This window comes from Chaetodon trifascialis, chromosome 6, assembly GCF_039877785.1.
Source record: "Chaetodon trifascialis isolate fChaTrf1 chromosome 6, fChaTrf1.hap1, whole genome shotgun sequence".
Taxonomy (NCBI): Eukaryota; Metazoa; Chordata; class Actinopteri; order Chaetodontiformes; family Chaetodontidae; genus Chaetodon; species Chaetodon trifascialis.
This window is the reverse complement of record NC_092061.1, coordinates 27654907-27667458: the sequence shown is the minus strand read 5'-3', so window position 1 is coordinate 27667458 and position 12552 is coordinate 27654907. Positions and strand designations below refer to the sequence as shown.

The 12552-nt window shown below is 40.7% G+C and overlaps 1 protein-coding gene across 1 annotated transcript in view; it reads right to left on the bottom strand.

The window, feature by feature from the left end:
* Window positions 1-300: 300 nt before the first annotated feature.
* Window positions 301-12552, bottom strand: part of LOC139333009 (protein crumbs homolog 1-like) — a 30438-nt gene continuing 18186 nt past the window's right edge. Inside the window, exons 8-13 of the mRNA XM_070965243.1 lie at window positions 11627-12168; window positions 9744-9909; window positions 6776-7637; window positions 5772-5888; window positions 5404-5530; window positions 301-1968 (exon numbers count right to left, since the gene is read on the bottom strand). Coding sequence (XP_070821344.1) covers window positions 1747-1968; window positions 5404-5530; window positions 5772-5888; window positions 6776-7637; window positions 9744-9909; window positions 11627-12168 — 2036 coding nt within the window. The 3' untranslated portion in view covers window positions 301-1746. The remainder of the gene's footprint in view (window positions 1969-5403; window positions 5531-5771; window positions 5889-6775; window positions 7638-9743; window positions 9910-11626; window positions 12169-12552) is intronic.

The following is a 12552-nucleotide window of genomic DNA, read 5'->3' as shown; positions in this document are numbered from 1 at the left end:
CTCATGTGAGTGTGTTTCTGTAAGAGGGAGCTGGAGTCAGTGAGCCTAGCTCTGTCCGAAGTGTCAACATACAAACACATGTCAAGTTGGCTAATTAAGATATTTTATCTTATTTGTTTAATCCGCACACTAAAAGAAGAGTAAAAATGGCAACTTGTTTCCTGACTTCAGCTCCATACTTACTGTTACTGTTTACCATCTTGCTCTTGAGAAAATAAGCGAAGTGGGTTTCCATAAACATAAAATTATTCCTTTAAATTAGCTACAATTCAAGTAGACATAATTTGCGAAATTAAACTCTCACGTTTTTTGTTTCCTGACACTCGAACGACATTATTTATGTCTATAAATACTGATGTGTCCACCGTAGACCACAGCAATAAGATTCATACAATTAAATACTGTTCCTCTTGAAAATATTCCAAAAAAAGAAAATACAGTGACTTGAGTTTTTGCATTATACACAACGAAATGGACATAGCAATCATAGTATCTTAACACATGAACAAAGAATGGGCAAAGCAGGTAGCCTGTTGATCCATACAGTGCACACTGACAATATAATACAGCAGTTATTAACACAACAGTTTTTGACTCCTGCAGCACATCCAGTTTGGAGGTCTGGATTCGTGTTCCATCATGTCAACTGTTTGCCCCTTTTTATTCCCATTACAGACTGCAGCAGCTTAGATACAGTGAAAAGAAATGGACTGAATGAAAACCTACAGACACATCATGGAAGAATGCTGCCTTCAACCTAAGATTTTCCAATGGGACAGTGATTATTTAATATACATTACGTACCTGAAATCACCAGAGCTTGAGGCGATATCACGGCAAATTAAAATGCCCAATTCAGCAAAAGAGAATATGAGGTTTCCAAAACACACTGCTTCTTCAATTTTTTTTTCAATCTTCATTTTGCAACTGCTGCCACAAGTTTTTTAAGACAAGATAAAGTTAAATTTATGGTGAAAGGACAGAAAAAAAATAGGAAATCAGGTGGCACAACTCACTATAGCAGGAGTTGAAGCCATGCAGTATCAGTATTACCACCAAGATAGAGGATTTAAATTAGTGTCTCCAAAAAATCTCCTTTGTATATGTAATGCAATACTACTACAAAGAGTTGGTGATGAAATGGCTCCCCTGACAATACAGTGGAATCTATACTCATGCAAATTTAACTCTGTAATTTGTTTTTTGCTTCAAATGTATTTCTCTCCCTCACACGTTTATCTTTCACCTGTCGTGCAAAACAGAATCAGTAGAGGAATCTACAGAGGAAGGTTTGAAGGTTTTGCTTTGCTAAAGCATAAATGATGGATTAATTGCCCTTACAAGGCCAGATGTCAGAGAATTTCAGTTTCAGTGACTTTCAGCCAGTGTGAGTAAATTTCTTAAGATCCACAGACTTTTGGCCTTTCCTTTAGTTTAAGCAGTCTTCATATTGTTTTGGTTCCATGAGATTTAAGTTTGAGATAGTCTTCAAGACTCAAACTTTCAAAGGGAAAGTCAGAGTCAGCGCATGCTCAGACCATACTCTCCCCAACAGGATAGTCTGAATAATCAGTGCTGTCTCTCTCAGCCTATGGTCTTGACCTGTCCATTTCTGAGGCTTCAACATCAGTAGTTTTCCCAGGTGGATGATCAGTCATTGATTTCGAATCCACACTACAAGGCATATACCCTTTATTATATGTAAACATCCACTGGATGTGAGGCTGTGAGGCAGGGCTGCAGGCCTCAGATCAGCCTCTCCTCTGGGGGAACTTTGAGAACACTGCCCATCTCCAACCTGGCACCAGCCACCTCCTGTGAGCTGGGGCTGTACGTGCCCTCTGACTGACGCTTCTTCCGTGCTGTCATGATGAGGAAAAACACCACCAGGATGGCCAGTAACACACACAGGGTTGTCAGGGGGATGGTCACTGCCAGCCAGGGGATTCGCTCCCTATGCTCCTCTTTCTGCAAGAGGACAGGACAGAATGTGATGTATAGACTGTACATTTTGTGTGTGTGTGTGTGTGTGTGTGTGTGTGTGTGTGTGTGTGTGTGTGTGTGTGTGTGTGTGTGTGTGTGTGTGTGTAAGTAGATGTAATTCACATAGAAAAACAGTGTTTCATAAATTATGCACTGTAGAATTTCAAGGAAGATGTAGTGTGAAAAGTTAGGATCCCTTATCTGAATGAAAATCAGGATAAACACCACCCAAAGGTATTATACATACAGAATATTGTGAATCTGATCTGACTGCTGTTTCTAATTTCTGTTGTCAGGCAAAACATGTAAAACATCATTTTAGAAAGGTAAAAAGTGCAAATGGAAAGCGTAAATAAAAATCCTAATAGTAAATGTAACAACTAACTTTCTTCGTCTTAAAATTCTGCACATCAAAGATACACAAGGACAATTCCAAAAAATTTGACACCCCGTGTGATTTTCACATCTTGTTTGACCTATATTGAATACAGTACAAACTGTTAAACTTAATTGTTTGTTGTTGTAAAAATGCACTCATTGTCAATATGATGCCAGCAACACGTTTCAAACAATTTGGGACAGGAGCAACAAAAGTGAGAAACTGGGAATATTGTGGAACGCTCCAAAAACACCTGTTTGGAACATTCCACAGGTAAACAGGTTCATTGGTAACAGGTGATGGTATCATGATTGGGGCATCCTCGAAAGGCTCAGTTCACAAGTGAGGGTGGGATGTGGTTCTTTCCTCACACAAGATCACATGAGCCAAGAATCCATCTTGCCAGGCTTCAAGTTATGTGCTTGTGGCTCAACCACGGTGGACTGGACCAATCAGTGTCATAGGAGGAACTACTGACAGCTATGGGCAGGCGTGGTTTAGGATGGGTCAACAGCAACATGTAGATGCTGCAAGACCATCACTTCTATCAGGATTGGAGAGTATTTCATTGAAAGAAGAGCATAGAAGACCACTGACGGCTTATCTCTCAGGAAACGATGTTTTTGCTCTGTTCTTGACTGATGATTCATTGATCTGCTTGGCTGAACTTAGCCCATGATAGATGTTGATAGGCGGATGGTTCACGCAATCACCAGCCAAGTATTTTTGAGAATGCCTGCCCTTTTCCACACTGTTCTCACGGATGACCTTCCAGATGGCTCTGTGCAACAAACAACCTGACAAGTCAGATTAGCAAAGTTCACCACAGTGAAAAACTGTGTGGGGCAAACAGTCCAGTGATTTTAGAACAACGATTCTCAGTGCACAAGTGAAAGACATTAAGTGATTTCACCATCTAATTCATATCATCAAAAGATTCAGAGGTGGAGGAGAATATAATTGTCATAATGTCAGGGGCAAGGCCAAAAACCAACAAATGAATGCCTGTGACCTTCAATCCCTCAGACAGCATTCCATTCGATTAAAAACTGACTGTATGAAGGATATAACTACAGGGGCTCAGGAACAAATCGAAAACCATTGTGGGTCAACACAGTTCATCGCCGCGTCTGCAAATGCAAGTCAAGATTCAAAGCAAAAATCAAAACCATAAATCAACAATATCCAGACGCCACTGACTTCTCTGGATCCGAACTCATCTTACTGGCGCTGTGTTTTGACCATCCAGACTGTTATTCAAAAGTCAGCATCTGTGACGGTACAGTATAGGGGTGTCGTTGGTGTCCACGGCACCAACTGCTTTTGGACCAGTATAAGCTGCTATTGAGATGACGTCTTTTTCAGGGACATCGCTGCTTATTCGAGCAAGACGATGCCAAGCTGCATTCTGCATGTGTTACAACAGCACAGCTTCTTTGTAAAAGAGTGCAGGTACTAGACTGGCCTGCAGCCCAGATCAGTCTCCCATTGAACATGTGTGGCGCACTATAAGGAGCAAAATGCGACAAAGGAGACCATGGACGATTGAGCAACGACAGCCATATACCAAGTAAGAATGGGAAAAACTTTCACTTCCAAAACCTCAACAGTGTCCTCAGTTCTCAAATGCTGACTGAGTATTAAAAGAAACACAGTGGTAAACATACTCCTGTCCCAACATGTGGCAGGCATCCAATACAGAGTGAGTGGATATTTACCAAAAACAGTATAGTGACATTAAACATGAAATAATTTGCCTTGTACTGTATTCAATTGAATATATGTCAAACACAATTTGCAAATTATTGCTTTCCATGTTTATTTACATTTTACACAGTGTCTTTTTGGAATTAGGATTAAACAACATGCTGTACATTTAAGCACTGTATGTTCATATCCTTTAGCATGTCTTGTAATGTTTCTATCTTTATTTTTAATACTGAATGCCGGTAATACTTTTGCTGTTACTTTGGGAGCTGGAAATAAAGGAAATTTTCCGGCGTCGCCCCCTCTTTATTGAGTATGGGTAAGAGTCCACCTTCCTCTCATGTTCATCCGCTTTCTGCTTCTATGTATCACTTGACTGAATGACTCCTTGTCAATAGATGTTACCGCTAGTTTTCTAGAAACTCCCACCTACCATGCCGGAGGTTAAAAATCTGTGACATTTATGGTAAAATATTTAAATAGAAGGACAGCTGGAGAGAAAGGTAAAATATGACAGATCCTGGATAAAACAGGGGGGTGGACAGGTCTGCCTGTATTTGTGTACAATAGATAGATTCATTTGTTGTGTCCCTGTCTTGGTACATTTTGCCACACATCATCCATGCTTTACACCAGTGGTTGCCAACCTGGGGGGGCGCCAGAGATGACAGGGGATGCACACAATTTTGTCTGCGCTGAGTTTGTGAGGTTACCAAAATTATATCTGTGCATATTAAATTTATAAAATCCCAATAACACACCCAATTGGATAATTACAACTCTGTATAATCCAAATTAAAACATATTTTTGTTCCACATTTAAATTCATTAAGCTATTTATTACCTATGATTTATTTTTGCAAATAAAAGTTTGTAATTAATCACTTTATTCTTTTAGAGTGTGTATGCATGTAGGAGTTGGGGTTGGGGGGGCCTGGGTTGTCTTGGACACAGGCAAGGGGGGCTTCAAGGAAAAAAGGTTGTGAACCACTGCTTTACACCATGGTGCTGTAATCCGGCTTTCCTTTTCTTTTATTATAATAATTATATTATTCTTTACTGTACTTTATTAGCATTTACAGTTTTATCATATTAATTATAATAATAATCCCAAAAATATTCTAACCTCTTCACCTTCAGTTATACAGTATCATATCTTCATTTAGCGATTTTGAATTGTTAATCCTCACTTAAAAGTTTGCATGAAAAGTTTCTTCGTGTGCTAGAAAAAACAAGTGATGTTTTAGAAATGCAGCAGCTAAAGGGAACCTGAATATAAGCCATGGATTTTAGGTTCTAATTTACCACATGTGCTGAATAGATCTGCCACTTACGTTGCTCTCACACAGTCTGCCGCTGAAGCCTGGCACACACTCACATTGGAAGTGGTTGAGTCTGTCCAGACAGGTGGCACCGTTGAGACAAGGGCTGGACTCACACTCGTCTATCTCTGTCTCACACCTGAAACACATCAGCAGGGCTTTAACACAATGCTGACTGACAGAGCAGCGGCACACACACACACACACACACACACACACACACACACACACACACACACACACACGCACACACACACACACACACACACACACACACACACAGTCCCTCTCTCTCGATCTTTACACTTGGTTGTGGTTTTAGACACTTTTCTCCTGAGCAGCAGGTGTGTGGTGAGGAATGTTCAGTGCGCTGCTCTCACCTGGCCCCAGTGTATCCCGGCTTGCAGGTGCAGTTACCTCCAGAGTCTCCTCCAATACAAACCCCGCCATTAAGACACTCTGTGTTTGCATCGCACGCCACTGGAGGGAAACGCCATCTATGATAACACAAATGCAGTATATGTGAAATTAAAAACTGCACAATTATTCCAATAATTATTTAGTAATGATTTTGTATTCCAAAATTATTTAAACTTGAGTGGGAGTGATTTGATACTTTACATTAATAGTGGCTAGCGCTAAATAGTAAATGGACTGTATTTATATAGCACTTTTCTAGTAAGATGACCGCTCAAAGCACTTTTACTACAATCTACATTTACACACTCACACACATTCATACAATGGTAGCTAGGCCACCAGCTCATTATGAGCTTTAACCATTCACACACCAATGGCACAGTGTCAGAGGAAATTTGGGGTTCAGTAACTTGCTCAAGGATACTTCGACACCTAGACTGTCAAACCACCAACCTTCTGAAGTGGTTGACAAATCAAGCTCTCCTTTTTGATGGGTAAACCGTTCAGTGACCAATCACAGTATTTCCATCGCACAGGGAATGTGACAGCTTCATTAAAGGCAGCTTTTGTTTAAAGATAAAATAGTAATGTTTGGTTGCATGCCACTGTGGTATAATTATGATTTAATTTAACTTTATTTATATTTAGAAGTAGTAATGCTGATTACATGCAGAGAATTAATTATCTGAAGTGATACAATATAGCTTGTAAAGATGACAAAATCATAGTTGTAGGGCTGTGATAGTAGAGCACAACGCACCACCATTTTTTTTTTCTGCAAGTGATCCCTAGTGGTAATACTGTAAATCTATAGTACATCAATTATGGCAGATTTAATATTGAGCAAAACCAGGTACATAATTGCTTGCAGCCTAATCAGGTCCTCAGTGGTAATTCCCATGAATATGACCAATAGCTATAAGTCTAAAATGTTTTATAGAGAAACAAAAAAGTGTGTACTCACTGGCAGCGTTTGCCAACATAGCCAGGAGGACATGAACATGTGTGTGCTCCCACTGTTTCCACGCAGGTTCCTCCATTCAAACAGCTGTACTCCAGACAGTTATCCACCTCTTCCTGACAGTCCTTCCCTGTGTATCCAGGCTCGCAGTTACACTGGTAATCTGCCAACAGGTCTTCACATGTGCCGTAGACACATGGACCTGAAGAACACTCATTTATCTCCGTCTCACACAGCTTCCCCTCCCATCCTGCACTGCAGCTGCAATTAAACTCATTAAACTGGTCCTGACATACACCCAGGTTGAGGCAGGGCTGAGAATCGCAAATCTGTGTACCTTGGCATCCTATGATTGGCTCATGCCCACCCAGTCTTGAAAACTGACTAATCTGAGGGGCATCTGGTACATTTATGAGCGGCAGGTAGACTCCACCCACTCTAACCTCCCCTAAACATCCAGTGTATTTCTCGGCCAACCAGATTTTGGTGTAATTGAGGAAGTTGAGGTTGCCGCCAACGCCGAAGCTGTCACCAACTCTCTGGTTATCTACAGTGAGGCGCCAGCGGGATGTTAACTGCGTTGGATCGACCATGGTAAGCTGAATTTGATGCCATGCTCCATCTGCAATGGCCCTGTGACTTGTGAATGCCAGCAGCTCTGCACTCACCCCACTGTCCATTTTGACAAGTAGGGAAGAGTTGAGCAGACCCAGACAGAAGACCTCAGCTCTGCTGGAGGCTCGCAACAAGATTCCATTTGAGTCTCGTGTCCGTATATTCATGGTGATGTTGGTAACAGGGTTTAGCAGTGAGCTGTTGGCAAGGTACTGGAGAGCATTGTCCTGAAAAATGGCTTCAGCTAAACCTGTGGAAGCAGAAGATCTTGTGAGCAGGTCTGAGACATTAATGAAACAAAGAATTAACTAACATGCTGATTCAAAACCATGATTAATTTGATATTACTCCAGTTTACACCATCAGTGTATTGATCAGAAAACTACAAACTGAGCTGCTGTCTCTGAAGTACTCTAACCCTTGGTGTTCTGGCTGTGGTCTTGGGTCATTGTGTTTTTTTTCTGATACTGTGTTTTTTCCTCCACTGTCACTCAGCAGGTTGGAGCGGGAGAGAGGCGGGGCTGAGTTGCTCTGTGAGCAAGCTTCATGAGACACACCTGCATCTCATCAGTTAGTCAGCTCGGCTCCTTAAGGCACCTCATGCTCATCTCCTGTGCCGGACTATTTTCTTTGTTCTCTGTCGCATGCAGCTCGCTGCCGAGTATTCTCTTGTCTCTCATCTCGCTCCTCCTGCCTCCAGTGTTCTCTTGAACTATTGTACTTCACTGTGAGTTTTCATAGTCGCCTTTTGTTTTGCATTTTCTGGTAGAAAGTTTTTCCCAGAAGTCTGGTGATTTTGAGTTTACATTATTTTGCTACTTTGTTACTGCTCTTAGTTTTTCTGATCATCTTTGTTTTGGTACTTTTCCCTGTTGTGGTGAATTTCTGTTCTACTCGCTTGTATGCGTTTTTCCCTGGTTCAGATGATATTTTGTTTGTACTTTTCTTTGTCTCTGCAACTGGGTCCTGGCCTTCCTTAGCTCGAACCGTAACACTTGGTATACATATATATATATACGTATATATAGTTGCTTTGTACAATTTACAATTGCACAGTAGGGCTCTTATAAAACCAGTGAAATAAAACTAAAACAACTGTTCAAACTGAATTCATTGTTGTAGCTACTTATGAATTACTTTTTATTTTTCTCATGTGGTATCATTATAGTAATATTAAAAGGACAGTTTGAATTGCATATACAGTAAGTGTGTCCATCTTGCTGTTATCATCATCTTGCTTTATTTTGCAGACTTAGTTTCAGTGTCCTATCCAAAGGTTCTCCAAATACCATAAAAAATATTTGTTTGTTAGCTGGCTGTCACAGCTGGTAATAAATTAGTCGAAGATAAACAATGTTAGCAGAATATTCATAATCACCCACATCTGGATTTCCATACCAGTGGAGCTGGAACAAATGACATTAACTAACACCAGTGTTTATTTTTCCCATCTTTCTGACAGTCAACACAATGAAGGAGATAGGCTACAAGTCATTTTGGCCATTTAGGTTTCAAGGTATCACAATTAAAGGGGTAGCCACCTATCTTATAGATACCTTACAGTGTTTTTTCATGGTGGTTGTTGCAACTCAGCCTGTGCAAACAGTTGGATCATGTCCCCTGTCCCTTTGGAAGAGAAAATTACTGTGGTCATGTCAATCGGGTTATTTTCTTAGTCTGGGCACTGGAACAACATTTTTTTTTAATGAAAGCCTGTGAGACAAATTGGGGCCATGCAGCTTGAAAGATATGGGTGTTTTCCAGGCACATGTCAAATAAGATTGGAAATGGTTGGCCTGTACAAGGGAGTAAATGTCAGGAAACTTTGCCATCTGATGTGTTCATTCTTCTTTTAATCTGTTTCCACCAGCTTTATGAGAGTGCAATACCAAATCGCTTCAGTATTGTTTCAATAGCAATGTTTAAAAATTAAATATGCACCTGGCTCAATCAACTGAGGAATAAATCTACTATTATCACATCATAAATTCATCATGAGCATGATCTCTGGTATAGCCATTAAACAAAGAGACTTTCATAAAATCACTAGAGGGCCCCTTTAATTGTGATACTTTGATGCAATTGGTATCCTCTATTCTATCCTCTACCTTGTGTTGTGAGTATCACATTTCACATTTATCTATACATGATTATATTTGTTGTTTCTGTATTTATATTTTGTATATCTGTCATGGAGTTTCTTCCCTGTCTTTACCATCTAATGTTAAATGACTCTTTTCAAGACTGTAAGTCAAATTAAGAAATTAAGAGCCAAATAAATAAACTAAACTTGACCTGACTTGACTTGCTCTATTTTGATAAAGAGAGTGATAATGACTGCCAAAGGATTACTCACACTCATAACCATCCTGTAGGTCCACACAGCGAACTCCGTCAAAACAAGGGTTGTCGACACACCACAAACGTGTCTCGCACAACTGCCCTGAGTAGTTAATGGGACAGTCGCACTTGAAGTCATTCCAGGTGACCTGACACTGTCCACTATTGAAACAGGGCTCATCCTGTGCACAGACAAACACAGATGGATGGATTAGATGATCACTTGTGAAATCTCTCACCTGATGCGACCGCAGAAGTAATAGCTGCAGAGAGGATTGAATGGTAACTTAGAGCTCAAAGGGATTCACAACCAGATCAGTGTTAATAGGGTTGAGGAAATACAGTACAGTCCAGCTATCAGACAGCGCTTCAAGACACTAACACAATTAGCATGTGTTGAGTCTTACAGCCTCACACTGGCAAATCATAATAGTGTTTATCTGGAACTTTTCATGAAAGCTCAATATTAGCCAGACACTTTTGTCAATATCATATACAAACCCATTTCCAATAAAGTTGGGACACTGTGTAAAATGCAAGTAGAGTTAATTGAAAATAGCTCAAAGACAACATACACAAATGTCGAAATTAAGAAATTTCAGTGTTTTTTAAAATGATATCCTAAACATGTTTGAAAAAAGTTGGGACAGCGTCATGTATGCCACTGTCACATCAGCTCTTCCTTTAACAACATTCTACACACTGTAAGCATTTGGGAACTGAGGGGACCAATTGCTGTAATTTTGAAACTGGAATGTTTTCCCATTCTTGCTTTATGCATTATTTCAGCTGCTCAACAGTTGGGGGTCGTTTTCTTCTTGGCAGCATATGTTGCTCCACAACAACCTGTATATATGGTTCAGCATTAATGGTGCCATCACAAATGTGCAGGTTATTGATGCCATGTACACTAATGTACACCCATATCATCAACAACATCCATGATTTCCAAAGAGAATTTCAAATTTTGCCTCGTCAGACCACAGGAGACAGTTTTCAACTTTGCCTCAGTTCATCGGGACTTCAAAAGGCAGCAGTGTATCTGGTTTATATACAGTTTCCTCTTTGCTTGGTAGGGTTTCGGTTTGTGTTTGTGGACGCAGCAATGAACTGTGTCCACAGACGATGGTTTTTGGAGGTGTTCCTGAGCCCATGCAGTGATGTCCACTACAGAATCACATCTATTTTCAATGCAGTGCCGTCTGAGGGCCTGAAGATCACGGCCAGCCAATATTGGTTTTCATCTTGTCCCTTATGTACAGAGATTTCTTAAGAGTCTCTGAATCTTTTCATGACATTATGTGCTGTAGACAATGAAATCCCTAAATTCTTTGCAATTTTAAATTGAGAAGTATTAAACTGTGGCACTATTTGCCAGTGCAGTGTGTCACAGAGTGGGGAACCACTCCCCATCTTCACTTCAGAAAGACTCAGCCTCTCTGGGATGCCATTTTAATACCTAATCATGTTATGAACCTGTTGCCAGTTAACCTAATGTTGCAGGCATCAGATTCTAAATGTGGATATTTTAAAATATCAATGAAATTTCTCAGTTTCAGCATTTGATATTGTCTTTGTGCTATTTCAATTAAATATGGAGTCTCTGTGTTTTGCAAATCATCACATTCTGTTTCTGTTCATGTTTTACACGGGGTCCCAACCTTTTTGGAAACATGGTTGTATGTTGGATGTCATGCAGTCTGCTAAATTACATACTGTAGCCATGTTATAGTGACTGTAGAGATGGCAATGTTGATTTATCAGTGCCTCAGTCTACCACTTCTGTCCAAACTGAAATTTGTCCAAAAAAACTGAATAGGATTTCCGATCTGGCCTTGTCTATGTTTTTCTATTCTCTAGCTTAGGATCATACAGCAGACTATATATGTTTGTCTTTACCTTGCATGTGTCATCACTTTGACATCCTGGCAGTACATTCTCCTCTGTGCTTGCCTGGTAAACTTCGACCTCCTCTGGATGATCTTCAGTGGTCAGATGCTTGTGGTCTAGCCGAATATCCTGAAGGCAGCCCTTGAAGTTTCCACCCCAGGCGTTCATGTTCTTGCCTGCAGGGAGCCCTCCGACATACACCACATCCCCAGCCTCTACACTCACGTTCCCTAAAGCGCGATGATTCCCTGCTTTGGGAAAGACCACATGGCCATAGTGCACCTTCACAGTAACCAAATTATTGCTTCCATCAGTGACGAACTTGGCCTCAGAGAGCACTGTGGTGTGAGGGCTGTAAATAGCAACTGTTCCCTCCTTCAGATAGATTGTCAGGTAAGACGTTTCCTCTCGGGAGAGCTGCAGGAGCAGACCATTGTGTTTGAGGGACCGCATTAAAAAGGAGATGGTGAAGTTGTCTCCATGGGTTTCCGAGATGTTGAAGGCGGCATAGCTGGTAGTGTTCTCATGACCAAAGGTCCAGGATGGATACTCTGAGGTGGGAGTTGAAAATACAAAGTTGTCAGTATCTTACCCCAACACAACGGGCCGTGCTTCACCTGTATCAATTTTACTCTGGTTTCCGTAAAGGGCCACTCCAGTTTTATTTGAAATAGCAGTTTACTAGTCAGGGAGTGGGATACTACTCGACATATGAAACTCTACTTGGCTTTTAACAGTGCAACTTTTTTAACAGGAATTTTGGAAGGATAGGTCTCACGAAAATATCCTACTCAGATGTGTCATGAGACGTGAAGGATCCTGTGGTTTTGTGGCTTGACCCATACTACTGGGAATACTCAGCATAGTCAAAGAAGTCAGGATATCTTGATGTCTTGGCTGATTTGATCCTACATAAACACTTTTGTCTTGCTTTT